The 26,612-nt window shown below is 42.1% G+C and overlaps 2 protein-coding genes across 2 annotated transcripts; one reads left to right on the forward strand and one right to left on the reverse strand.

Annotated features, from left to right (window-relative positions):
• Positions 1-1,769: 1,769 nt before the first annotated feature.
• On the reverse strand, positions 1,770-13,724 carry cryl1 (crystallin, lambda 1). Its single transcript, XM_086052527.1, has 9 exons — positions 13,462-13,724; positions 13,184-13,291; positions 12,517-12,643; positions 12,097-12,258; positions 11,891-11,986; positions 11,711-11,809; positions 4,981-5,089; positions 2,444-2,550; positions 1,770-2,035 (listed from the first exon to the last, which is right to left on the reverse strand). Exons 1-9 carry the CDS (start codon positions 13,500-13,502, stop codon positions 1,931-1,933), a joined length of 954 nt encoding a protein of 317 aa, XP_085908653.1. The 5' UTR covers positions 13,503-13,724; the 3' UTR covers positions 1,770-1,930.
• Positions 13,725-14,326: 602 nt separating this feature from the next.
• ift88 (intraflagellar transport 88 homolog) lies at positions 14,327-26,502 on the forward strand. Its single transcript, XM_086051918.1, has 24 exons — positions 14,327-14,512; positions 14,632-14,694; positions 14,862-14,921; positions 15,058-15,111; positions 15,212-15,275; positions 15,368-15,437; positions 15,520-15,610; positions 15,699-15,803; positions 15,980-16,082; positions 16,814-17,160; positions 17,309-17,379; positions 17,452-17,538; positions 18,303-18,402; positions 18,762-18,848; positions 19,562-19,748; positions 19,848-19,956; positions 20,531-20,681; positions 20,940-21,055; positions 21,131-21,183; positions 21,443-21,508; positions 21,599-21,705; positions 24,265-24,328; positions 25,211-25,306; positions 25,379-26,502. The coding sequence occupies exons 1-24, from the start codon at positions 14,432-14,434 to the stop codon at positions 25,498-25,500; spliced, it is 2,454 nt and encodes an 817-aa protein (XP_085908044.1). The 5' UTR covers positions 14,327-14,431; the 3' UTR covers positions 25,501-26,502.
• The last annotated feature ends 110 nt before the right edge of the window (positions 26,503-26,612 follow it).

Genomic DNA, 26,612 nt, shown 5'->3' on the forward strand with positions numbered 1-26,612 from the left:
TATAGTAGTATACTATAGTATATAGTATCTGCCAATTTAATCAGCAGATATTAGCTCTTAAAATCGAACAACTTATTGGTATGATTTTTTTTATTTTACATATTAACACAATAAAACATAAGACATAGATGATGGCATTGAAAATTCCCCCATCTCCCCAAAATAGGCACATTTTTGCAGGTTTATCTCTCTGTTGTAAAGATAAATACTATCGAATAAAATATTGTAAAACGAATGTTCTGCCTATAATTAAGCATTAAGGAACCCAAAAATAAGTTGTTGTTTTTTTGGTGGGTTTTTTTTTTTCAGTTAACCAGTCGAATCAGCCAATAAATCTGTTATCAGAATTGTATTGTGCCAAATATTGGAACAGCCTAAAAAAATCCATATCAATTGGGATTTAGTGTATAAGAAAAAAATAGTTACTTTCGGAGAAAAAAACTAAATGGTCTTCATTCAAAAAAATTACACTGGTCAACAGTTTTTTACAAAATGTTCTAATAATCAATGCAAGCAAACACTTTAGATTTTTTTTTTTTGTGAGGATTCCAAATCTTCCCTTGTGTTTTCTCTAACACATTCGGTATTCATAATAATAATAATAATAACAGTAACATAATCATAATCTTTTTTCCCCCAAAACATGTATATTGTCTGTTGACAACTAAATTAATTTTCATGAAAACAAGTTAGGTTTGCCCAAATAAAAACTGCCTTTAACTCAAACATTCCAAGGCACGTATTTCTGCGTCTTGAGTTTTTTTCACATGCGAGGGATGACGAGGGTCTGAAAATGGCTGGCATTGATTGTTTGTAAAACATCTTTTTGGTTTCGTCAGACTCTCAATTGTTGTCGATGTTTACGAAGACGGAAGCCTACATTTTGCTAATGTTTATGAAAACGAATAGATGAGTCAAAATCTGTCTTTAGTTGCAAAACGCACATTTCATATGTCAAACTTCAAAGTTGCCTTTCCCGTTTCCGAAAACACGTACGTTGGGTTCAAAGAGCGACAAAGTGTTAATGCAACGGCCGCAGGATGTCACAGCAAATAAGTGCAACATTCATGACCGCTCCTTCCAGGAAACAATTTGATCCAGCGATGACACACTGTGATGGACACACCCCTTCGTAATCAATTAACCAACCAGTAGCAGATGTTTAGTCAATAAAGCACAATGTGTAATAATTGGACCTTAAAGACAAATCAACCCAAACGTTTTTATTTCAAGAATATGTTCTATGCAGGCCCACTAGTTGAAACACGGCATACTGATTAATTTGTGGAATAAGAGTTATTAATCCAGCCACTTTTAGCCATCTCTGGGGGCGGCCATTTTGTCACTTCTGTCGACGTGGTGTCATTTTCAGTCACAACTGCTCAGGGCTCAGGTAACGACCAATCACGGCTCAGCTTCAGAAAACTGGTCAGCCGCGATTTGGTCATTAGCCGAGCGACTGTTTTTCAGTCGACAGAAGTGACAAAATGGCCGCCCCCGGAGATGGCTAAACGTGGCTGGATCAACTCTATTTCTACAAACGCAATATTTATCAGAATGCCTTGTTTCAACTAGTGAGCCTGCATAGAAAAAAAATATGTTTGGGTTGACTTCCTCAAAGTAAGAGCTTTAAAATCGTATGCCACACTGGCTAGTAGTAAGAACACGTCCGGTTGCCACGCAAACCACAGATTGCCTGCTTTCAGCGGTTTGGACCAGCCAGGACGCCGCTCATGTTGTTTTGCACAAAGAATTGTACCTGACAATGAAATGATCCGACAACGTTTATTTAAAGACATGTCACGAAACACACAGCTATTCAGTCAAAGTCGTGTTCGTTGTCTGTTGGAGTTGTGTAAGCAGGTTTGTGTTTATTGCAAGCAACGAGTGAAACGAATTCCGGTGGCATGTTGAGGGCGTCTCGATGTCTTCAGTGGTCTTTCTTGAGGCGGGCCAGGCCCATGAGGAACCGGTCTCGCCGCTCCCGCCGGGCCGACAGGTGCTGCTCGTCGTTGGGGATCAGCTCGCACATCTCCTAAAAAAAAAAAAAAAAAATTATATATATATATATATATATATATATATATATATATATATATGGAGACATGATGCACAGTATATAATACGGTGAGCACATTTATATTTGAAATGCAGTGTCAACAGCTACGGTTTTTTTTTTATTCATCATATTTTCAGAATTTTTTACTATGCCTAATATTGGAATCTGAATTTTAAAAAAATCCATATTGGTCGGACCATAGTTATATACTGTATATATATATATATATATATATATATATATATATATATATATATATATATATGGAGACATGATGCACAGTATATAATACGGTGAGCACATTTATATTTGAAATGCAGTGTCAACAGCTACGGTACAATTTTGGGATAAAAGCCGCTCTATGTTGTCCTTGTAGATACGTACGCTAACAACGCCCATGGCATCCTCAGAAAAGAAGTCCGGGTCGGGCCCGAAGGACCTCAGGACTCTTTGGATGCCTTCGCCGTAACGCTTCATGTAGTCTCCGACACCTGCGGAAGGGCGGCGGATCAGAGGAGGACGACAAACATGGCCGAACAACACTTGAATGCGTGCACAATGATCAGGTTAGCGCATACACGTCATGAAATGCTAGTCAAGAGATGTTCATCAATGTTCATTTGCGTGATCTTTACAAAACGCGCATACCTTGGCTCCATTGACGACTCTAAATTGTTTTTGACGTTACGTTTAAAACCCGTTGTCTTGTTTCCCACAAACAAGTGAATTTGGTTTGTTGAAGACTCAAAATTGCGTTTGGTATTTACGAAAAACCATGCACGGGAAATTACTTGACAACTCAAGATCGCAGATTGAAGATTAAAATTATCTATGTTCATAAAAATTTGGGATGGGCGAGTACCGATACCAGATATTGGTATCGGGCCGATACCGGTCGATGGTACTTACAAAGGCTGTTGATATCAGCCACCAATGCTTAACAGCAAAGAAAATCTGAAGTTGAGTAAGTCCTCCTTGGCAGTAGATGGCGCTATACCGCGGCAGTCTGACAGGTTTTGTCCCCAATGTTTTGCCAGTGTTAAATGAAATTTGCGAAATGTGCTTATCTGTGAGGACTCCAAATTGTGTTTCATCGTAGAAGCAAACGCAAATGACGTCTGGGAATCGAGCTCCACTTGCATGAAGCGACTTGTACTGCTTCCTTTTCGTCGCGGCCATCATTGATCGCTCTTTAATCATTTCCTCGTGACAAAGGCAGCGGACATTTTGCTTGGCCAATGATTCATGCCACGCTCCAATAAATGCGTTAACCATTAATACACCAGGAAACTCGACTGCTTGACATTCATCGACTTGATGCTTCATTTTCAAGTTGGAATCAACAACTCTCTGGAGATCGGACAACGATTAGACGTGACGTCGTAAAGATTCGCCATTCTTTTGCCGTTAGTGACTGAGACATAAAGGCGCAACCCTGAGAGCCCAAAAAAAAATAAATTCTTTGTCTAACCTTCCCAATATGGCATTGAAATTACAGGACAACTACTCGTATACTAAGCAATTGTATATTTAAAAAAAAAAACAACAAATAATAATATTCAGTCGCAACACGCCAAGGAAGATGTTTTATCTTTTTTTTTTTTTTTTTTTTTTTTTTTTTTGTTTCCACACTTAATTCATCTGAGAGACTGTTTGGTAGGTGCTGCTGTTTTGTTTAGCAACAGATGGTGGTTTAATGTTTTAATGTCTGTGTCTACCAACTGAGTTAGTTACCACTTGGGCTAAACCATTTTATAAATAATCTATTTCATCTTTGTTTGGTGGGTGCTGCTGTTTTTGGTTAGCAACAGAGTTAAGTCAAAGCTCCCAGGCAATGTGATTCTGTCGGAAATCCACATTGTTGGCTTCGCCATCTGATTTGGACTATTTAAAGTGGAAGTCAACCCAAGCATATTTTTTCCTATGCAGGCCCACTAGATGAAACACGGCGTTCTGATGAATATTGCGTTTGTGGAATATGAGTTAAGCAGCAACATGCACTCGTTTTAGCCATCTCTGGGGGCGGCCATTTTGTCCCTTCTGTCGACTGAAAATGACATCACAACTGCTCAGGGCTCAGGTAACGACCAATCACAGCTCTGAGCCCTGAGCAGTTGTGATGTCATTTTCAGTCGACAAAAGTGACAAAATGGCCGACCCCCTGAGATGGCTAACTGCTAACAGCAAAAGGTGGATTAACTCTTATTCCACAAACGCAATATTCATCAGAATGCCTTGTTTCAACTAGTGGGCCTGCATAGAACATTTTCTTGAAAAAAAAAAATGTTTGGGTTGGCTTCCTATTTAAGGAGTTTTACAAGAGTCTCTGCTTCGGACGCCATGTGAGTTTTGGCTAACTGGTGTGAGGGGGGTCGGCCATCAAAAGACACCTTTGTTGGGCCCCCGAAGTGTTCCAGCTCTCAGGCCCAGCGACTGTGTGGCTTTCACACCCGCAGCTGACATTCTCCATCTACCTGACGTTTGACTCTCTGCAACGCCGCGCAGCATGTAAATGTATGCGACGGCAGCAGCAGCAGCAGGACGTCAGCTATATGTTAGGCCTGCTTTCATTATCATCATCATCATCATCATCATTATTATTATTAACAGTCAGCAGAAAGGTCATTAGGTACAACTGCACCATCACATGACAGCCAGTGCACAAGAGCTATCAAAAGCAACATCATACTGCTGTCCGGTTTAAGCCGGTTTTCTTCGGCAGCATGAATTTTGGTCATTTTGGTCTGAAAAGACACTGCAAGTCCCCCATTTTGGACCACATTTCAAATCTGTCTGATTGTTTTGAAGCACGCGTACGCCGCATGGATTTGAGTTGTCGTCGTCTGGCGTGGGCGGAGCATGGCGGCGAACTCGTCGTAAAACACAAGTGGGTGAAATAAAGAGCTGATTGGCAACTTTACCTTCAGGTGCATTGAGGTGAATGGTTTCCATGGGACCAATGAAGGCGTAGCGCATTCCCAGTCCCTCTGACATCACCAGGTCGATGTCCCGGACGGAGATGATGCCATCCTGAGGAAGGAGATGGACAGGTGAGTGTTACGCACAAGGCCAACGTACAGTGAGGTTGACAAGAATGATGTCAAGCAAATTTCTATCTAAATTGTGTCCCCCGTTTTTGTACGCGTTTCATAAATTGTGTATGAAGGGTTCAACAGATGGCAAAGTGTATCCCACAATGTAAGCTCTGCGTAACACAACCTGTCAAAAGTCAAACCTTCAAAATGAAAACAGTATACAGTAGTATTATAATAAGTAAAAATAGTGTGAATGTGCACCTTTAGGGCCTTTTGAGTTTCTTTTATTTTTCGTACTTTCATTTTGAAAGCCTGACTTTTGACAACTAACTTATTCAACAAGCGAGAAACACTAGAAGAAGGAAAACTTGGAAAATGGCTCCTTTCTTTTCCCGCATTGCCGTAAAGGATATAAAGAGTCTTCAATATTTTTCTTTTTAAATCAGCAAAAACCGGCCAATGTTTTTTTCTCATGATTTTTGCCAATAACGCCAAATTAATCGGTCGGGCATTAGTTAAATATTCATTTAGCCACTAATTTATATTTATTTCACTGTTTCTGTCAATAAAGTTATAGTTATACATAAAAAAAATCTATATTCTGTTAATATTTTGCGGTATCTGCAACGGATTCTTTGGATTTACATTATTTCCAATTGGAAATCTTACTTTGGATTTTGCGCCCTTCAGTCTTAGTCAGACTTTCTGATGACTTTCTGATTAATCATGAGGAAAACCAATCTGCAAAGGTATTTTCAGCCAATTTGAAGGTGGTTGAACTTTTAGAAGAGAGGAAGGAAGATTCAGGACAGGGGTCAGCAAGGACCACACAAGTAACCTGAGGGCCTGTTCTAAAAATAGCTCACCGGTGATGGGGCATTGTCATTTTGTAGGAATGTTGTAGTAGTGAGTATTTGAAAATGTAAACACTGGCACAGATGGATAGAAACAGCCTGTTGTATATGGATATTATCATTAACATGGTCAGTGTCTTCACATAAATGAATGTAGTTATTAATAATGTCATGTCATGATAAGGTGATTCAAATGAATGCATTTGAATGACTGAGAGGACTGAGGATGAAAGCATTCGAGCGGCGATGAAGCGGCGTCCAGTGTGCGTATCCGTTCAGGTGAGGTTGTCGCGTTGTTAGGAAATCAAAGCTGAGAGCAAATCGGGTCGCTGGGGGGGTTCGGTGGGGGGCTTCACAGGCCGCTCTTTGTTCAAGTCTGCCGTTCAACAACGAGCCTGTTATCTTAGCCGAGTGGCCAGGTGGGCGGAACCTTTTCCTCCACAATGATCGCCATCCGCTTTCTCAGCCGCTCTGCTTTCCGATGCCGGCCTCGACTCAAGGACCCCTTCTCTCTCCCTCTCTCTCTCTGTGTAATTGGACGAGTAAGGGGGGGCATGGGGGCTGGGGGTCCGCGTTACATAACAAAGACCACAGAGTCACTCTCACACAAACGCCAAACTTCACTGCCAGCCACATTTGATCTTTTAGTTTTGGATTACTGCTACTTAGTGAAGGCCGAATCACAACGGCCCCCCCCCCCACCCCGCCGACCCCCCCCCCCCCACCCCCACCGCATCCAAAAACAGTGTTAAAAAATATTTGACATGAAATCTGGCTCGCGTAGTCATCATAAATAAAGAATAGCCATGATTAAGCAAAATGCTCAGGTAGTCAGCCATTTTGATTTTTAGGGTGTCTTTTATCTGGGATTTATGAACACGTTTTTTGTTCATTTTCGACACATATTTGAGGGACTTTAACAAATGTACCCAATTCTAAACTAGCCATACAATTGAGGGGTCTTGGACACTATTTTGAGGGCTCAGTTTTTCATGAATTTCCTTTTCTTTTTTTTTTTTTTCTTTTAATATTTTTCTGATATTTATAGAAATGCATATAGGGTCCAAGCACAGGTGCTTGGAGGCGGGTTAAAATACTCAACAAATTTGAACAAAAGCCATGTACTTTAGGGGTCTCAGACACTTTGGAGGTGCAGTTTTCACGTTCCAAGATGACCCGGCATAAGCAGTATATTCTGACACTGTACAGTGTAACACTGTTGTCCTCCCGTCTTCATCTCGCACACAATCTGGCGGGGGCAACATTCAAGTGGCTAAACCTCTGTCCTACATTGTCACGGGTGGCTGCTGGCTAACAATCCAGGTGAACGTGTTGGATTACCAATGAAGCGGATGAGATCCTTCCAGTCGGGCAAGTTTGCTCTTTGTTTTCAACAATCACTGAAATTAAATGAATAAACTAACCCCAAACAGCAAAGCAACATGAAGTCATTTTGTGCATTTTTTTTTTCCCACAAAATTTAACTCACTCAAAATGGTTATATGATTGAGGTGCTATGCTCCACAAAAATCCACAACCCAAATCCACAAAAAAGTATCATGCAGCGAAGCCATGTCTGCCATCTAGTGGTGAGCGGGGATATTACAACTTAAAACTACAGTCGATACATATTCGCAGTTTGGCACACGGGCATTCTCATATTCTCCAATTTTTTATTTTTTTCCCCCTGCAATCTTTTTTAATATTTAGTTTTTCTTTCCTGCTTTTCCTGGCCCTATTGACCCCAATTTTTCATGGAAAATATATATTGAATGTTTGTCAGTTTTGGGGGAAATTTGGGGGTTTGTAAAACAACTTTGGTGACAGGCCGCACGGCTGTCAGTTGCCCATCCCTGAAGGAGAGTTTCGGGTTTTATGGCAAGTCATTCAAACCAGAATGGCAGGCTTCTTGTGTCTTTTTGGTCATGACTTCCTGAGCCTTATTTTGTGGCTCTCACTCATGAGAGACATATCTACCAAATTGGCATTGAGAGCTGAATTAAAAAAAAAAAAATCAGCAATATTTGCTGAGTTATGGAGCATGGGGCAGTCTTTGAAATAGTGACTTGAAATTCCTTTGCATTTTCAACATTCTGCGCAATTATTTTGTCTTGGTCGAAATGAGCCATTTTCCGACAACAAGACATCTCTCATTTAAAAAAATCTGCGTTTGGGTAAAACAAGACGCTCCAAGGAGTGGTTGCTGTAGTGCATTCTGGGCAACGTGGTCCACTTTTAACAACACGGTGGCGTTTTTAACAGCTGCCACTTAATGGAAGCCTCAGGGTTAAAGTCCCCGAACGGGAGCCTTGCAGGGAGCCTGAATTTCCACAGGCCGGTGCGAAGACGCCCCTCACATGCGATCCTACACATGGATTCCGCAATAGCGTGCCGTGAAGACGCCATCCTCACGCCGGCGGGATCAAAAGGAAACGTGCGCAGCTTGTGATTTTTGGGAATCGGTTCAGCTAAGATTAACCTGTGCAAAATTCCAGCCTGGAAACACAACAATATTGCAGCCAGTTTAAGGTCAGGTGAGAGGTTAGAACCGCCGTTCCTCGAGCGTGAGCTTCAGTTCTTGGAAGCCAAGCGCTAGTGACATGGTAGTGGTGCTGACATGTGTTCGTTTTTGATCGTGTGCAACTGAAAATTACGTACTTTTTTTTTTTTTTTTTTTAAATCAGTATTGTGCTTCAACAATGAATCTTTAACCACAATTAAGTAACTGGACTATGATCAATTTCATCATGGTCAATTTGAAATAATGTCCTGTTTTTCAGTAAAAGGATGTAAACGTATTAAAATGTTGTTTTTTAAAAAAAAAAAAAATTTGAAAAAAATAGGGTCAATGTATGTTTTCTATTTCTAGATTTAATTGGTGTTTAGTGGAGAGAGTGTTTTTCTTTTTTTATTTATTTGTTATTTATTTTATTTTTTTGTTTTTTTTTGTTTTGTCTTTGTTTTGGAAAAGTTGGAAATTATAAATAAATTGTGAGAAGAAAAAGGAAAACAAAATAGGGTCAATAAATGGCACAAAAACACTTAAATGTTATGAAAAGTCAGATTGAACGATCGAATGGTAGATCCACCTTAATTGGTAAAAAAAAATATCAGCGTCGGTATCATTTACTTGGTATCGTGTGCACCACTAGTCTCTGGAACTTGTTCTTTTCATGCTCTTTAAGAGCTTAAAAGACCAACAAGCACACTTGGCTAGTCAGTCAAGCCCCAAAAATAAATCAAAACAAAACACTTTACACACAGAATCCACTTAAGTAAAACGCACAAGGTTACACGTGCAAGGAGACAGGTCTGTCTGTGTCAATATAAGCGGTAGCTTGCCTTCAAGAGTTGAATTCCGTCCGTAACCCAGCTTGTAACTCAATGTACTCGCAAATCAAATCAATTTTCCCAATTTGAAAGTAAGACGAAAAATGAATCGAATTCAAATCGACACCACAATGTAGTCGAATGCAATTTTCAAATCACAAAGCTTGCGATTCTGAGCTAAATTTCAGTTGGTCAGTAGGCTCTATGTATTTTTTTTTTTTTTTTTTTTTAATACGGTGTCTTTATAAGTTCACTGTTCAAGAAGCGCAGTCCACGTTTACATCAAATGTCATGAAATGTTGGAAGTACTTCAAAAGTAGGGATGATATCGGCCTTATTTGAAGGTATTGGCTACTCGTGGAAGCTGTCGATAGCAGCCATCGCTAAAAAAGGCAAAAAAAAAAAAAAGATTGGACCTCGACTTAGTCCTCCTCGGCAGTAGGTGGTGCAATACGCCGGCGGTTTGACACGTGAGCAAATCCTCAACTGCATCAGAAAGAGAGGTCTTTGTTCGCTATTATTCGTCATTTGATTCGATGAAATCGCAATTATTCTTTTTCACAATGGTTAATTGAAATGAAACGATTGTGGCTTGCAAATAGCCCACAATGTCCTCTTATTGAATTGTGGCCATGCGACAATGTCCAAATGAAGGGTCATCCGTGACAAATGCTCATCTCGTGAGGATATGTGAACTTTGATTCCCACGTGCCTCATGAAAACAATCCGTTTAGGCGCCTCGAATGCCCGTTCACCCTCGCCGTCATTGTCATGCTTCTTTGCCTGACAACGTTCAATCGCGACGTGGGATTGATGGAAAGAACTTTGAAAACATCCGTTGTCTTTTCCTTTGAGTGGTTGACAGCAATGTACGCAAGTCCGAAGGCAGGCCACATGCGGTCATTAAGACCAGAACAAACATGGAGAACAAATGCCCCTTCAAGCATGTCTTGTGTCTCAAGACTGGAGAAAATCCTTTGTGATGTCTCACGAGGAACCACTTTGCGATGCATTCGTGACGGGAGAGTTTTTTTTTTTTTTTTTTTTTTTCAAAATCGCCACTCTGACCTCATCCTGCACAACTAGTTTCTGTTCACCAAATTGGAATATTTTCCCTCCCTTACGATGGTCTTGTATGAACATGGTCCAGTCCAGTCATTTGGTTTAAATTCACGTCATCGTTTTACTTTCTGTCCCTCCCTCACACACAATCAATGTTGAGTGTCTATATGGCAACCGCCAGAGGGAATGACGTGGCGCAATACTGGCCTAACAAGTTCAAAGAAAACAAACTTGGACAACATGTTTAGGTTAACAAAAAAAAAAAACAAGATGGCATCTTTAAAAGCAGGCTCAAACTGTACAACGGCCTTATTGAAAAGTCGGAGTGTTCACATGCTTACATGCGTTAGCGGAATGTGTTGAAACTGTGATCAAATGAAGTCTGCTGTCATCGGCAGCTAAAGCTCACGTCGCCTCGCTGACAGCATGCTTCCGAATTGCTGTCTCCATTACAAAAAGCGCCAGCACTTATTCACTCGCTTTGGCACACTCGCACGCGCGCACCGTGAGCCCCATTCGCTTATTTGAATTTGACACACACATTCGCGCACAAGCGCATCCTGGGGACGTTGAGTGATAAAATGTCACGCACGTCTTTCACCGGTGTACCAGGACCACCTTTCTTTAGCACACATTCAATAGGCACTAGTAGTGGTTTGCTTCAGATAGCTATTAGGTGACTCGCTGGCACCGCCCTGAGGAATAAACTGTCATTACAGTTACCTCCATCCGTCAAGCATCCAGTCCAATTTCGGATCTGACAAAGTAAAACAATCTATTGGTACAGCATCCATCGATCAATCCGTCTGTTGATCCATACTTTCTTCTATTGATCCATTGATCCATCTTAATGATCCATTTGATCCAACTATTAATCCATCATCAATCTATGAATCTTTAAATTCTTCCATCCATCAGTTTAGCCTTCCATCCATTCCTCCATCGATTGATTCATCCATTGATCTATCAATCCATCCACCAATAACCATTCATATGCCTATTTATTAGGGATGTTCGATACCACTTTTTTCCAGAGCGATACCAGTACGAATATTCAAATATTCACTTGAGTACTCACCGATACCAAGTAGTACTTTGTGATATCAGATTTTTTTTTTTTTTGGGGGGGGAGAGGGGTCTATCAAGCCATCCCTCTGTCCACCAATAACCATTCATATGTCTATTTATTAGGGATGTTCGATACCACTGGGGTGTATGTATCGGTATCTGGAATCGGCGTCGTCCACTTGTACGGATACCTTGAAATAAGGCCAGTATCAGCCCGATAGCGACTCCTGGTATCAGTGCGGCCCATCCCTACGATTTGTCTTTCTGCCCATCCGTCCTTCCGCCGATTGAGCAGGACTGACCTGTACCAGCCTCCAAGACTCTGCAATGACGGCGGCCTGCACTCTGTTGAGGGTGAAGCCGTCGATCTCTTTCCTCAGGCGGACAGGCACTTGACCCACCTGACAGCAAAACAACGTGTGACATGCTGTTACAAGAGAAAAACGCTGGCGTGGAAAACATTTTCCACTGATTCTTTTTACCTCGGTCATCAGGGCGTGGGTGTCGTCCATAACGGCCGCCGCCGTGTCCGGGTGAGGTACCAGCTCCACAAGTTTGACGTAATAGGGTGGGTTGACCTTGTTACATTGAATAATGAGGTCAACGCTGTGCAAAAATTTCCAAGAAAAATACAAAGAACGTGCGCGCAGAATAAGCGCAAATTCTTCTGACAAAAGGCGTTACGAACCGGATGGGAGACGAGGCAGCGGCTGCGGTTTCGCACCAGCGAGAAGACGGCGCTGGGCACCAAACAGGAAGTGGAGCTGCTCAGGATCACGTCATCTCCCACCAGGCGCTCCACATCGCGGAAGAGGTTCTGCTTCACCTCCAAATCCTCAAAGACACACTCCTGGAGAAAAAAAAAACAAAAAACATACGTGTCAGAAATCATGCAAAAATGTTGATCACCTTTTTGTAAATTTAAAGCAGATGTTTGCAAATGTTTTATTTTGATTGCACACAAAGATAAGTGTCTGCTTTCATGGAGGATGACGGACATCTGAGAAGATTTACTGTTGAGAAGCTCAAATTCAGATCATTTGGACAATATTATATCAAACACGGTCTCTAAATGATGAATATATTATATGAAATAATGATCTAATACCTGTACAAAAAAGGCCCCCTGCAGAGCCCGCTGCAGGTCATCGTGACTGCTGAGCAAGGCCAACTGCTGCGTGGCGCTCAGCTGCCCTCGCAGCATTCCCACTTCCTCTAGCTCCATCATCTGCTTCCTGTACACACACACGCGCACACACACTCACTCTCTCTAAAGTAACGTTTAAACCAACCGTGTCGCAACTATGTACAGCCGCATTGTTTTTGTTCTCAAAGTAACATCACCAGGTGATCACGTGAGGCCAGCCTGCCAGTGTGTGTTTTTGTGATTTGTTAATGTTCTACTCCTGTTTTTTTTTTTTTTTTTTTGCACCTTTTGGAAACTAACTTGCCTCACTAGCAGAAATTGTACTACAATCAAAAGGTGGCAAATGTCCTCATATGCTTTGTAGTTCAGTAGAAGCAGTGGTTGGATGTTACAAAGTACAAAAACCTTGTTGCTGGGCTTTTAATGGCTTTTTCATGTGTCAAAAAAAGGCTCTGTTTTTTTCATGTCAGAGAGAGGTGAAGTTACAGTTAACGTTATGGTTGATTGATTAAAATCTTGGAGAAGTCATGGCAGAAAAAAACATGATATTCCTTATCAATGGCTTTGTTTAAGAAAATTGTCCCACATTGTCGTCTACGGAAATGAAATGTAAATGTTGATTACTAACTTAATCTCATTGATAGAGTTGGCTGCCTGTCCCGGTTGGTTGTCGTAGATTTTCACACTGTAGCCTCCACTGGCAAACACCATCGCCCACGACCGACCTATCAGCCCACTGTAACACACGCATACACAATCGGCACTCAATTCGTGCTCAAATTAACCAAAATATTAAATAAACCTTGTTCATGCTCAATCAAGAAACGTAGGCTGATGCTAATGCGCATCGTGCAGAAGTGCAACCGGCATCCATTATGCACTACTAAAAGATGAAGTATCGCTCACCTGCCGACGACGGTGATGATCTTCATGTTTGAAGAGCTCATTTACTTGATGTTTTAAGAAAATGTGCTGAACTTCTCGTCAAAACGGTGCCTCCGCCCACTCAGGCGTCACACCGCCGGCTATATCAATCCTGCTATGGCAACGCAAAAGGATCAAAACACACCCACCACTACATAAACACATAACATTGAACCTGTTTTTTAAACACTATCAATATAAATGGATGCTTTAGGTTTAGGTCGTTCTTAACCGGGTCACTCATACTTGTATCGTACCAACAGTTTGAGAGGTTTTCAACGACAACGGTCCTCGACCAATACGCGTGAGGCTAAGCAATGATTGACGGTACAGATGACAAATCGGATCTTTTAAAACGTACGTATACAAATTCATTTGATATCATCTTAGCGTTTTCCACACTGATATGATTATTATTTACATTCACCTGTCATTTTTTTTTATGTTAGTTAAAGACTCAACTCAGTATTATGGCTTTAAATTTTTTAAATTACGACGCGAGTTGTCGCTATTCGATGATTGATGCGTGTTGAAGTGGTCAAACTAAAGTTACCCGTCCACAGCGCATGTAAACCAGGTAGGATTGACAGCAAAATCTCCTTGTCAAGTATTTTTGTGTTTTCCACACTGACTTCATAATTATTTACATTCATGTGTTATTTTGATATTGGGTAAAGACTGAAAATAAACGATTATTATTTTATAAAATCCTGGCGCGATTTTGTCATTCGTGCTTGTATCATAGCAACAGCTTGAAACGAGCCTTGACCAATAAGCGTGAAGCTCGGCGCTGATTGACGCGCTACGGGCGAATCATATCTCATAAAACAAAAGTAGCCCCACCCATGCCGCGTAGAACTCTGGGATTGACAACAAACTCCTCTGGTCAATTATCTTCGTTTTTCTTCCACGCCAACGAGCGTTTCAAACTTAATAATTTTTGGAAGACAAGATGGAAAATGTGCATCTGGCGGCTGAAGACGACGACATTTATTCGGGATACAACGACTACAACCCAACGTTTGACACCGAGGTTCGAGCTATTACGTAGCCTACTACTACGAGTTTGCTAGCGTGTAGGCTAGTTAGCTAAACAATTGAAATCCCTAAAATGTCAATTCAAGATAATAACGATGACTTTATCCATTAAAGGAGCTGGATCATGATACGGGCTTCCAAGAGGCTGTTAGAACCAGTCATGGAAGAAGACCCCCGGTGAGTATACTGCTCTGTTAATGACATTATTGTTATTATAATGCAAAAGTCCCACCTCACACATTTAAATTGGTGCTAAACACAAGTTAAGATTGAGCAGGCTTCAACACGTGTATTCGTGTATTTATGGTACTCATGAAACACTTTTCACGACCTCCAATGTGCAGATGACTGCTAAATTTCCTGGCACCGCCGCAGGGGGGCGCCCTTTACCTTCATCCTTTGGAGTAAGTAGACCTTTTGAATGTTTGCTAATGATTTTAAAGGGGTCGCCTGGGAACTGTTTTAAATTGTGAAAAGAATGCAAGACGTGTCTCCTTTAAATCATTTTTTAGTATTTATGATCGCGTTTTTGTTTTGTAGACTCGGATGGCCCCAACCTCCTCAATTGGTCGACCCATGACTGGAGCTGTACTGGTAGTTTCGGCGTCATTTGCAGACATGTCCTATAGAAGATGTTGTTGTACACTTAACATTTACCCTAAACATTTTTCCACACTTTTTGGGGGGCTCTCAGGATGGCGCGTCCCGACCCATGTCGGCGGTCAGAGCAGCGGGTTTCACCTCGTCACGAGCACGCGGTGAGTTTGATCAACAGTTATCGTCTAATATTGACTAACAACTTAGTATCTCTCCTGAAGAAATAATTCACTCATTCCGTTTTCATCCGCAGGCTCAGCTTTTGACCCTTTCGGTCAGTCTAGAGGCCCTGCACCTGCACTGGAGGAAAAGAGAGAGGATTTGTGAGTTGAGAGTTTGATTGTACCAAATTGACACAAGATTCAAAATAACCTACCTTTGATTTGGTTGTTGTTGTCGTCTTAGGCCCGAGGAGAAGATCAAGCTCTTGGAGAAGAAAGTGAGCGACTTGATCACTGAGAGCTGCATGGCGCAAAGCACGGGCAGCTCACAACTGGTCAGACTCAGTTGTCATTTGAAAAAAAAAAAAAAAAACAGGCATTCATGCAGACGGGATCTTAGTTGTTTTTGTGTGTGTTTTACAGGCGCTTGAAAAGGCCAAAGAGGCTGAGAGGAAGGAAAGAGTGTTAGTGAGGCAGAGGGAGCAGTCTGGCAATGCAGAACAAATCAACATAGATCTCACCTACGCTGTGAGTGTCCCTACATGATGCTAAGTGCTAATGCTACACACATTTGCTACTTCATTCCTGCTTAAGTGTCCTGCAAGCGTTTTCAAATCAGGCAAGTTGGTTGAAGCTATCAGACGCTAACGTGTGAGTGTGAGTGTGTGTGTGTGTGTGTGTGTGTCTGTTGTCTTCGCTGTCAGGTTCTGCTCAACCTGGCTAACCAGTATGAAAACAATGAGATGTACCCAGAAGCTCTGAGCAGCTACCAACTCATTGTCAAGAACAAGATGTTCACCAACGCAGGTGGGCTTTGCATGCATCACGCCTTTACAGGAAAAGATCTCAAGATTGTAGTAAGATTTTTTTTTTTTTTTTTTGCTTTAAATGTTTTGAAACATCAATACATGTTTTTTGATTAGTTTCATGGAGAACATTTTTGTGTTTTGAGGAAAAAACTGTGTTTTTCCAGAAAGAAAAGCCTTTAATCTACGTGGATTAAACCAGATGTTTTTCGACATGTAATAAATGTTTTTGAGAGCAAAGTCAGAACTTTTCCAAGCGCAAATTTGCATATTTGAGGAATGAAGTCTGTTGTTTTGAGGGGAAAATTGTCTTTATTTTACAAGAATAAACTTTTGTTTTTTTCTTCAACAATAACGTTGAATTTTACAGAGAATATTGACTTTTTTTTTTTTCAGGATATTCTTTCTGAGGATAAAAAGGTTGAACATGTGAAAGCTTTCTGGAATCAAGTCATTTTTACAATAATGAAATCTGTTTTTTTTTTTTTTTTAATATCTGTTTTTACCACCAAATGTAGTATATTTTCAAGAAAACGTTTTTTTATTATTATTTTTTCTAATGATAATGTCCGAAATTATTTTTTAGTTAATTTCTTGTAATGTAACAAGATTAAAGTCACATTTTTGGCAGACAGACTGCAAACACTTTTTGGATTTGCTTTGACTGCATCTCCCACTCTACTGAGTCTTGTAAATAAATGCCAGTTTTGCCGCTGTTGCGCCCTTGCGTAGGACGTCTGAAGGTGAACATGGCCAACATCTGGGTGAAGCAGAAGAACTACCCCAAGGCCATCAAGTTGTACCGCATGGCGCTGGACCACATCTCGGACGACTACAAGGAGATGAGGATCAAGATCATGCAGAACATCGGCACCGTCTTCGTGCTGCTGGGCCAGTACTCGGACGCCGTGGCGTCCTTCGAGCACATCATGAGCAAGAGCGCCAACGTCAGGACCGGCTACAACCTGGTCCTCTGCTACTACGCCACCCGCGACGCCGAGGGCATGAAGAACGCCTTCCGCAAGCTCCTCGCCGTGCCCCTCCACGTGCAGCACGAAGACAAGTACATCGCCGCTAATGTGAGGGAAACACCCACTCTGTGTGTGTGTGTTTTTTTTTTTTGGGGACCAAATCCTGTATAATTAGTGAACAAAAACAAAACAACTACAACTAAAATTTAAAAAAAAAACAACAACATTGTTTTATGAACACTGTGATGTGTTTCAGGATGACGTCAGCGCCGAAATGTTGATGGAGGCCATCAAGAATGACAAGTTGCATCAAATGGAGAGAGACTTGTAAGTAGACAAAGCGGCACGTTTATTAAGCGCATCGGGGTGACTAAATCACACATTCGTCGTCTTCCACAGGAAAGCTCGAGCTGAGAAGTACGTGATGACGGCCGCCAAGCTCATCGCTCCGGCCATCGAGTCCTCTTTCGCCGCCGGATTTGACTGGTTTGTGTTTTGTTTTGACTTGCCTGCCATGGGCTGTAAAAAAAAAAATTGCAAACACAAATTGCTTACTGCCAAGGAAATATTAAGGCCACACAGAAAAGATTTTCAAATGAATATGTTTTGTCCTAAGACTAAAGCTGCATTTTTCTTTTAAGAAAAGAAGTTGTAATGTTATGAAAATAGTCATGTTTATTTTTACTGATTAAAAAATGATTTAAAAGTGGGACTTCTTAAGAGAAAAAAGTTATTTAACAAGAAAAAAACATTTCTAATGTATTTAAAACGTTTGACTTTGACAATTTTCAACGTTAATCGATTGAAAATAAAATGATGTTTTTGAGCATAAAGTCTTTTCCCAAGGAAACTGGTATATTTTCCCCTGATTAAAAAATACCAAATCATATTATGGAAGAAATTCATATTCTTCAAGAATAAATTTTTTTTTTATTTTAGAGAAAAAAAGTTGTACATACATGGACAGTATTTGAGAAAAAAGCTCAAACGAAAAGTAAAGGATGAGTCTTATTTGGTATACAAAATCAGAGGTGTTATATAAAAACATTTTCTTTTGAGAGAGTGATAATATTACAAGAACAAACCAATATTTTTTTCAAGAAAAAACCCAAAGTTGTCATTTTTAGATGGGGGGATGACAATATTTTTGGAGGGGGGAGTAATCAATTCGCTGTTTTTGTTGCTTGCATGAAGACGACTGTGTCAAGTTATACCGAGGCTAGCGGGTAAACTTTCTCGTCAATGTGCAGGTGCGTGGAGATGGTAAAGAGCTCTCAGTATGTGGAGCTGGCCAACGACTTGGAGATCAACAAAGCCATCACCTACCTCAGACAGAAGGACTTCAACCAGGTGAGAGGGAAACATGCACCTCAAACAGCAAGTTGGCCACTTTGCTCCCTCGTGTGCCGCACCTCAAGTATACAACGCGACGTTTGCTTCCCAGCATTTTGCACATGTTTTCGTCTTCACGACAACTTCAGCTCATTCTCACTGACGCCATTCTTTTTCTCTCTTTTGCCCCCCCCCCCCGCTCCGCCTCTCGTTCATCTGCATGCATAAGTCCGAGGTACGTGTGCCTTCCGCTTCCTTCATTGCATTTGGACTCTGTTGTTTTGTCGCGATGCATCGCTAAGTACAATTCATATCAAAACTAGCTTTGCTGTTTTGTTTTGTTTTTTCACCCTGACATGTTTTGATGTGTTCAACAGGCAGTGGCCATACTGAAGACGTTTGAGAAGAAGGACAGCAGAGTGAAAAGCGCTGCGTCCACCAACTTGTCCGCTCTCTTCTTCCTGGTATGTCTCGAGTTTTTAGAGGCAATCAAAACAGATGTTGAAATGCACTTTAAGGTGTCAGAGTAGTTTGTCAAAATCAAAGTCCAGGACTGAAATGTTTGAAAAGGCAATTATAGTACGAGAATGAAGTTGCAGTCTTACCCGAGTAACGTCATGTTTTTTTTTTTTTTTAGAAAAAGACGACAAAAAAAATCCAGAAATAAAGTTGGGTTTTTTTCCTTTTTTTTTGTTTATTTTGATTTTTTTTTTTTGAAAAAAGTAGTGTAAAATCATTTAGGCTATTCTTTTTTAGAATAGAATTATATATTAAGTGATAGACTTAAAAGAACAGTCACTTTTTTTTCGAAAAGTGTAATAAAAAAAAGAAGTGTTAAGGTTCAGAGAAAAAAGTATGAATCTCAGAAAAAGTTATATTTTTTAAATAAGAAACGTAAGTATATATGCAAATATAAATAAGTCCATATCTTACAAGAATAAAGAATAACATCATTTTTGTTGTTGTTGTTGTTGAGGTAAGTCATATTTTTCCATACTAAAAAAAAAAGTCTATTTTCCCCCAAAATGGTTTAAGCAAATTGATTCATGAAGGAAATATGCATTGTTGATAATCACACAGGCCACATCATAACAATATTACATTTGCTTATTATTGGATCTCAAAAGATGCAGTGACGCACCTTATATTGTGGCCGCCCGTGGGGCTGTTTTTCCAGGAGAAGGACTACGAGCAGGCCGAGCGCTACGCCGACCTGGCCATGATCGCCGACCGCTACAACCCCGGAGCTCTGGTCAACAAAGGCAACACGGAGTTCGTCAAGCAGGACTACGCCAAGGCGGCCGAGTTCTTCAAAGAAGCGCTGATGAACGACTCGTCCTGCACCGAAGCCCTCAGGAACCTGGGTAGCCCCCCCAAAAGAAAACACCCTCTTGCTCCTCTGCACTTGTTGTCGTACATTGTACCAAAACCGCGTGCCCGTCGTTTTCGTCCCCTTTTCCAAGGTCTGACGTACAAGAAGCTGAATCGTCTGGAGGACGCGCTGGACTGCTTCTTGAAGCTCCACGCCATCCTCAGGGACAGCGCCGAGGTCATGTATCAGCTGGCCGACACGTATCCTCCTTCAACTTGGTCGCAATGACAAAAGGAATATCATCCATTGAACTTCCCCTAAAAGTACAATATTTTGCCATTCAAACTGTATATTTGATCACAAAAGGGCTTTCGTAGAGCACAGAAAAATGCGCGACTGCCCCTGAAACCGAATTCGTTATCTTGGCCGGACCCGTTGGACCGTTTTCGGTTTCCAACTTTATGGGAGCAGTTTTCTTTCTCCGTTCCAAGTGCACTAAAGCAAGTCATACTTTGCCCCCAAAAGTTAAATATTGAACCAAAAATGTGGTAGTTTCTCATAGAAATGTCAGAATCTGCCATTAAAACACTATAATTGCCCCGAAATAAGAAAAGCCACTCTAAGCTATGAAAATGTTCTGTTTTGCCACTTTGTTAAGGAAATGTTGCTCTTAGGCCACACAAACGTTACAATTCTTACAGGTGAACAGGCTAGTTTCCCATGTAAATGTGATCATTTGCCTTTATTTGCTCACAAAAAGCCTACATTAGAGGATCTTTGCCCCGCGCGTGTTCTTTTTTTAAAAAATTTTATTGAAATCTTTAACTGCGTCAGCTACGAGCTCCTGGAGGACCCGCACCAGGCGGTGGAGTGGCTGATGCAGGTGATCAGCGTGGTCCCCAACGACCCCAAGGCTCTGGCCAAGCTGGGGGATCTGCACGACCTGGAGGGGGACAAGTCGCAGGCCTTGCATTACTACTGCGAGGTAACCGGCGCACGCACGCGCGCACGCACACACACACCGTGTTCTGAATGAGTCACTCATACCGTAATCACTGTAGAGGGATTTTTAATCAGTGGACCTTGATAGTTCCAGTAAAAATGCCTTTGCGGCGATTTGGGAGCCGGGAGTGAGTTTGCTGCATTCAGAATCATTCATCATTACCGACTCCCTAATCACCGTATTCCTGACACAGCCCACGCCGTCCTTATAATGGCGCCGGTGATGTCACTTCCTTCGCAGTCCTTCAGGCTGTTCCCCTGCGACATGGAGGTGATCGAGTGGCTGGCGGCCTACTACGTGCAGACGCAGCTCTACGAGAAGGCCATTCACTACTTCGACAGGGCCATCCTGGTGCAGTGAGTCGGCAAAGCGGCGGGATGCGCGCCGACGTGGCGTTGGTACGTGTTTGAAACGCTGCGGTTGTTCCTCAGGCCGAGTGAGGTGAGGTGGCAACTCATGGTGGCCAGCTGTTACAGGAGAAGTGGTAAGTGCTGACTTCAAAGAAAATGTATTTGATGTCGTTATTTTTTATTTTCATTTTTAAAATGCAATATTTTGACATGAATGCCATCATTTGTTTGACAAAAAAATGCTATGAAAAGAATGTCAACAAGTCTGGTAGTTTGTTTATTTATTTATTTATTTTTTATGAATCATATCTGAAAGTCTGTCTGCAGAATATATTCAGTTTGTGTCTTTGTCATGGCTTTTGAGTAATGTCATATTTTCTTGATTGTTCCCAGGAAACTACCAAAAAGCTCTTGACACTTACAAACAAATCCACCGGAGGTTCCCTGAAAATGTGGAATGTAATTCAAGATCCTGCTCGTGTCACACTATATGATGGCTATGAAATGTGGAGAAGAAACGCGCGTGTGTGTGCGTCTGTGTGTGTCCAGGTCTACGCTTCCTGGTGAGGCTGAGTCAGGACATGGGCCTGCAAGAGGTCCAGGACTACACCAGCAAGCTGAAGAAGGTGGAAAAGATGAAGGAGCTGAGAGAACAGGTAACCAAAATGGAGGGCGGCGGTGAGCGCTAGCGCCTGGCATGTGCCGGCGTTCCCAGAGACAAAATATTTGAAACAGCTCTGGCCCTTAATGCCGTTGAACATATCTGTCCCCCCCCCCCCCCCGCCCTTTCTGATTCAAAACACGTGTCCTTCTTTTGTGGCTCCGGTGGCCAAGAAGGGGCTCCGTGGTCAGTGCAGATCGGAAACAGCTGTCGTCTTCTTTGCCTTCATTCTGTGGAGAGCAAAGCCTTTGTCATGTTGTCACAAAAGTGATCCTATCCAACATGAACGCAACTCTTACCGTTAAAACATCATTGTCATACACGCATCAACAACATTTGCTCCCCGAAGAGCATTATTTGTGCTACAAACGTTGAGAGCAGAAAAAGATTCGAATTGTTGAAACACTCATCGGGTTTGTTTGTTTGTTTGTTTGTTTTGGTGTGACTCAGAGGCACTTACTCATATTTTTACGTCACGCGCTTGGAGGCTTCGCGCGTTTCATCCTCGGCACCATCCATCATCGACGCAGCCACTTCTGTGCTGGGTCTGCTGCGTATTCTCGTACAGCCAGCAGGGTCCCTCATTAAAACTTCAACGAGACAGTACGTATTACCCCCGCCCCAATTAAAAAAAAAAATTCTTCGTCTTATTGATCCCATGTGCTTTTTGTAAACACCAAATCCAATGTCGTTATGAATGAACATAATACATTTTAGTCAACATCAAAGACAATTTAGTCTTCAATGAAGTAAACATGCAGAAAAAAAAAAATATATATATATATATATATATATATATATATATATATATATATATATATACTCTATAGCTCAAATCACGGGTGATGACACACGGGGCTTAATAAGACGTGAAAAATGTTCACATAGTTTTATACGTTGACCAGTTCTTAGGCAGGACCTAGGGGTTGCAAAACAAAATAAATAAATAAACAAATACAATTGAATCACTGATTTCTAGTGCATTTAAAACAACATAACTCAATATGCTTCATATACAGTAGAAGCAGTTACAGAGTTAGAGATTTAAAAGCAAAGTAAAGAAATCAAATAAAACTTACAAAAACGACTGAAAGAGCCTCCAGCGCAAGAACCAGATTTTCCGAAACATGATTTTTAAAAAACTTTGAAACAACTTAATCAAAGCTATGGGAAAAGAGCAAAATTGTTAACCTGGATTTAAAAGCGCTTTATTGGTATGTTTTGAATACTTGAAGAATACCAGCAAATTGGGGGACCGTATACACAAGTACAGGGTGAAAATGTTTTTAAAAGTGATCTTGGGATGGCGTACTATGCACGGGTGTGTGCTATTCACGCCATTTGACGCTAGTCTTCAATGATCGTAACATTCTGTAAACGTCAAAGACGGACTTCATTTAGTCTTTAGTAAACTAGCCCACTGTTGCATCACAAGCTGACACAAATCCAAAACTGCTTGCTCAAAAAACCCACATTTTCAGATAAGCAGGCACTCGAGATGCAACTGCACACGCAGTGCAAAAGTTAATTTTCTCCATCGTGTCCCTTGACTACCACACATCTCCAAAATTTGCTCAGGTTAAATCAGAGGAATTTGTCCGAAATAATCTGATAATAGGTCGGTGGAGGAAGGCTTCCGGGTCCAGATCTGGAGCGGAGTCTGCCTTTTGGGGACGTGTGTGAGCCAACCGCCGAACCACTTGCGCGTGCAGGGCCAGCAGCGAGCGGCGGCGAGTACGAGGGACTTTTGTCAAATCGCAACCAGCTGCTCTTGAATGAGCTCACCCAGTGGCCCGCATGACAAGCGACTGTCGAGGAGCCAGAGAGCTCACTCGCCAGTCCCCAAATTCCCCCCGCAGGTCCGACGTCTGCGACCGCGACGTCTGCGACCGCGACGTCTGCGGCTGCTTGCGCAAAACCTCCAGCGTTCCAAACCAATCCTACGGCGTTCCGACATCAGCGGCGAAGCTTGTCGGCTCCCCGACGAGGGTTCCAAAAGTGCCGTCATGGCTCTAATCACGATCATTTTTGGCTTTGACTTCCTCTGCGTTCCGTTCGCCTGGTTTTTCCCGTAAAAGGCGTTCTGACATGATGAATGTGAGGAAAGCTCGGGCGTCAAACTCAATTTGAGGGCTGCGGGTGCACTTTGTGGACCGCACGCACGCACGCACGCACACTTTGCTTAACACTGGAGTGAGTTGAGGTCTGTCCTGGAAATTGTCAAAACACGCATGCTGCATCCACTGAAGACGAAATTGGCCTTCAACTTTACAATTTCGAGTTGACTGAACAAAACTTTTTGCAAACATTTAAGACAATTCAAAGTCTTCGTAAAATGCAACATGTGTTTTGCATTAAGGACAATGGAGTCTACCACGAATGTGACAATGTTGACTTGAATTCAAGACTTGAGTGAAGGCAGCAGTCTGTGTGTGATATTAATTAGTCATCAAGCCTTCAAGGAACAGAGCATCCAGGTTCTTGGAAACAGAAAAGACAATTTAGTCTGCAGCTGAGCGAATGTAACGTGCACATTTTCCTCTTCTTCCTACAGAGGGCGAAGTCGACGCGAGAGGGCAGCGCCCGAGGTCGGAGAGAGGGCAGCGGCGGAAGTGCTGGTGAGTCCTTTCCAACCCCCCCCCCCCCCCCCCCCACTCTATTTTATTCTTCCGACACCTTCTCACAAAGTCAACATCAAGTCAAACCTCCCGGCGAACTCGTGACGCCTCATCTCGTATTAATAGGCTCCATGGCTCGTTTTTCCCGTGCACCTGAACACACCATCGCAGCACTGTGAGTGCGGCGTTTTGTTGACTTTTGGGACAGAAATCCAAATGTGAGAAACCTTGAATGTACCTGAGAGTTTTCCCTCTTTTCTGTAAAGTCTGCAGTCGATCCGTGCTGGCATTCTGTGGATGCACTCTTCATTTTCCCTTTTGCCTTTTAAAGTCATTGTTATCGCTGCAAAGTTCACCTCCGGTTTAAGCAGTACTAAAAAATAACTTTTATTAGTACGCAAACTCGAGTCTGGCTTCCTTATCGTCGTTCTCAAGTTTCACTTCCAATTGTATAACGCTCCCCGTGTTGAGAAATAATTCTTTCTGATACTGTTGTTTTTTTTCTCTAGTAGGAGTTGTCATTCTGAGGCTTTGCGCCAGAAGATTGAGGCAAGGCAGAATATCCCCTGTTGTCTTTAAGCGTTATGTTACCACGGTTACCTGGCTGACATGCGGGCCGCCGCAGTATGTAAAGACATTTTTCATTGACTTTTATGAACAAAAAGTCGTCTCGGTCAATTAATGGCTCAGAAGGAGTGCGCAATTTGTAATTTGTACTCGACCCCCCCCACCCCCCACCCCCCCCTGACACAAGAATGTTTGACTTTGCCTCCAAAATGCTATCATTAATATTGTTGGACCGTTAGGTTTTGAAAATGTGATAACACTGCATTTGCCCACAAAAAGGCCACCTGAGGCAGTAAATCGTTGCATGCGTTGCAGGCAACAGCAACAAAGGCGAGCGTCTGGGCGCCCAGGCGATGTCACTTCCTGCTTCCGGCGACCCTTACGAGAGCAGCAGCGGCCCCAAAGAACTTGGTGAGGAGCCACCACGTACGCCTCCGCTCTCCACAAGACCATTTCGCTAACAAAAAAGCTGCCCGTGCGTAGACGCCTCCTACGTGGACCCGCTGGGGCCCCTGACGGAGCGACCCAAGACGGGGGCCAAGGTGCGGCTGGACGACGATGACTTCGCCGATGACGACCTTGGAGATGAGCTGCTGCCCGAGTAGCTTTCTCGCCGACTGCAGAAACGAATGGCGACGACTGGTTTGCGCACACAAAAGCCACCGGCTGGCACGAAATTGGGCGGACATGTCTACCATCACCAGATGCACGAAAACGTCTCATATAGCCATGTCTGAAATTGAATCGGTAGCAAGTGGGTCATCTTGGTTTCTAAAGGCCATTTTGGTGATGAATTGCATGAAAATGGGGGCCCTAAAAGTTAGAAAACTTTACTTGAGTGGACATCATGACAGAATGCCCAAAAAAGACCCTTCCTCGAAATTGAACAGATAGTTGGCCCCTTTTTTGTTTGAAATGAAAAAAATCCATGAAAATGGAGTTGAGAAAGTTAGAAAAGAAAAATCAGCCCCCCGTCGCCCGTTTCACCGATCAACATAAAATTGGCCGGACGTGTCGATCAAAAACCAGATGTGAAAAAGTCTCAAGGAACCATGCCTTAAAATGGAGCGGCAAGTGGACCATTTTGTTTTGAAGCAGCCATTTTGGGGATACATTTCTTGAAAACGGGGTTGAGAAAGGGAGAAAAAAAAAAAGATAGCCCTCTTTACCATTTTCGCAGCTTGACAAAATATAGGGTGGACGTGTCAAACACAACAGGATGTACGAAAACGTCTCATAGACTCTTGACCAAAATTGAGAAGGAAGTGAGCCATTTTGGTATGAAGCAGACTTTCGCGGAAAATTCTATTTCACTGATCAACACAAAATTGGGCTGACGTGTCTATCGTAACAGGAAGCACCAAAAGGTCTCACGGACCCATAGCCAAAATTGAACAGAAAGTCGGCCATTTTGGTTTGAACTGCTGCTGTTCCAGGGCTCAAATGAGATCGTTTGCCACCCAATGTGGGCGCAGCATTGTGTCAATGCTTAAAAATCATTTCGGGATTCTCCATGGAAGAGGAGGGTGCGCTTTGTTTGCACCTTTAGTTATTTTTGTATTTGTGTAAATCATTGTTGAATTAAAATGGAAAGTATTTTATCTAAACACTGTTCACAAATAAGATGCAATATTTGTGCACATGCATAAATGCTGAAAGGAAAAAAAAAAATCTGCCTTTACAGACATGATTCATTTTTAATAGACCATATCAGACA

Source organism: Filicampus tigris, chromosome 14, assembly GCF_054856515.1.
Source record: "Filicampus tigris isolate MCC_2025a chromosome 14, RoL_Ftig_1.0, whole genome shotgun sequence".
Classification (NCBI taxonomy): domain Eukaryota; kingdom Metazoa; phylum Chordata; class Actinopteri; order Syngnathiformes; family Syngnathidae; genus Filicampus; species Filicampus tigris.

Coding starts and splice junctions, on each gene's coding strand:
- cryl1 (XM_086052527.1), bottom strand. CDS start 13,502: ATGAGCTCTTCAAACATGAAGATCATCACCGTCGTCGGCAG. Junction 12,644..13,183: donor AACTCTATCAATGAGATTAA/GTTAGTAATCAA, acceptor GTGTGTGTACAG/GAAGCAGATGATGGAGCTAG. Junction 11,987..12,096: donor GCTGCCTCGTCTCCCATCCG/GTTCGTAACGCC, acceptor CAATGTAACAAG/GTCAACCCACCCTATTACGT.
- ift88 (XM_086051918.1), top strand. CDS start 14,432: ATGGAAAATGTGCATCTGGCGGCTGAAGACGACGACATTTATTCGGGA. Junction 16,083..16,813: donor CAAGATGTTCACCAACGCAG/GTGGGCTTTGCA, acceptor GCCCTTGCGTAG/GACGTCTGAAGGTGAACATG. Junction 20,682..20,939: donor CCTTGCATTACTACTGCGAG/GTAACCGGCGCA, acceptor CTTCCTTCGCAG/TCCTTCAGGCTGTTCCCCTG.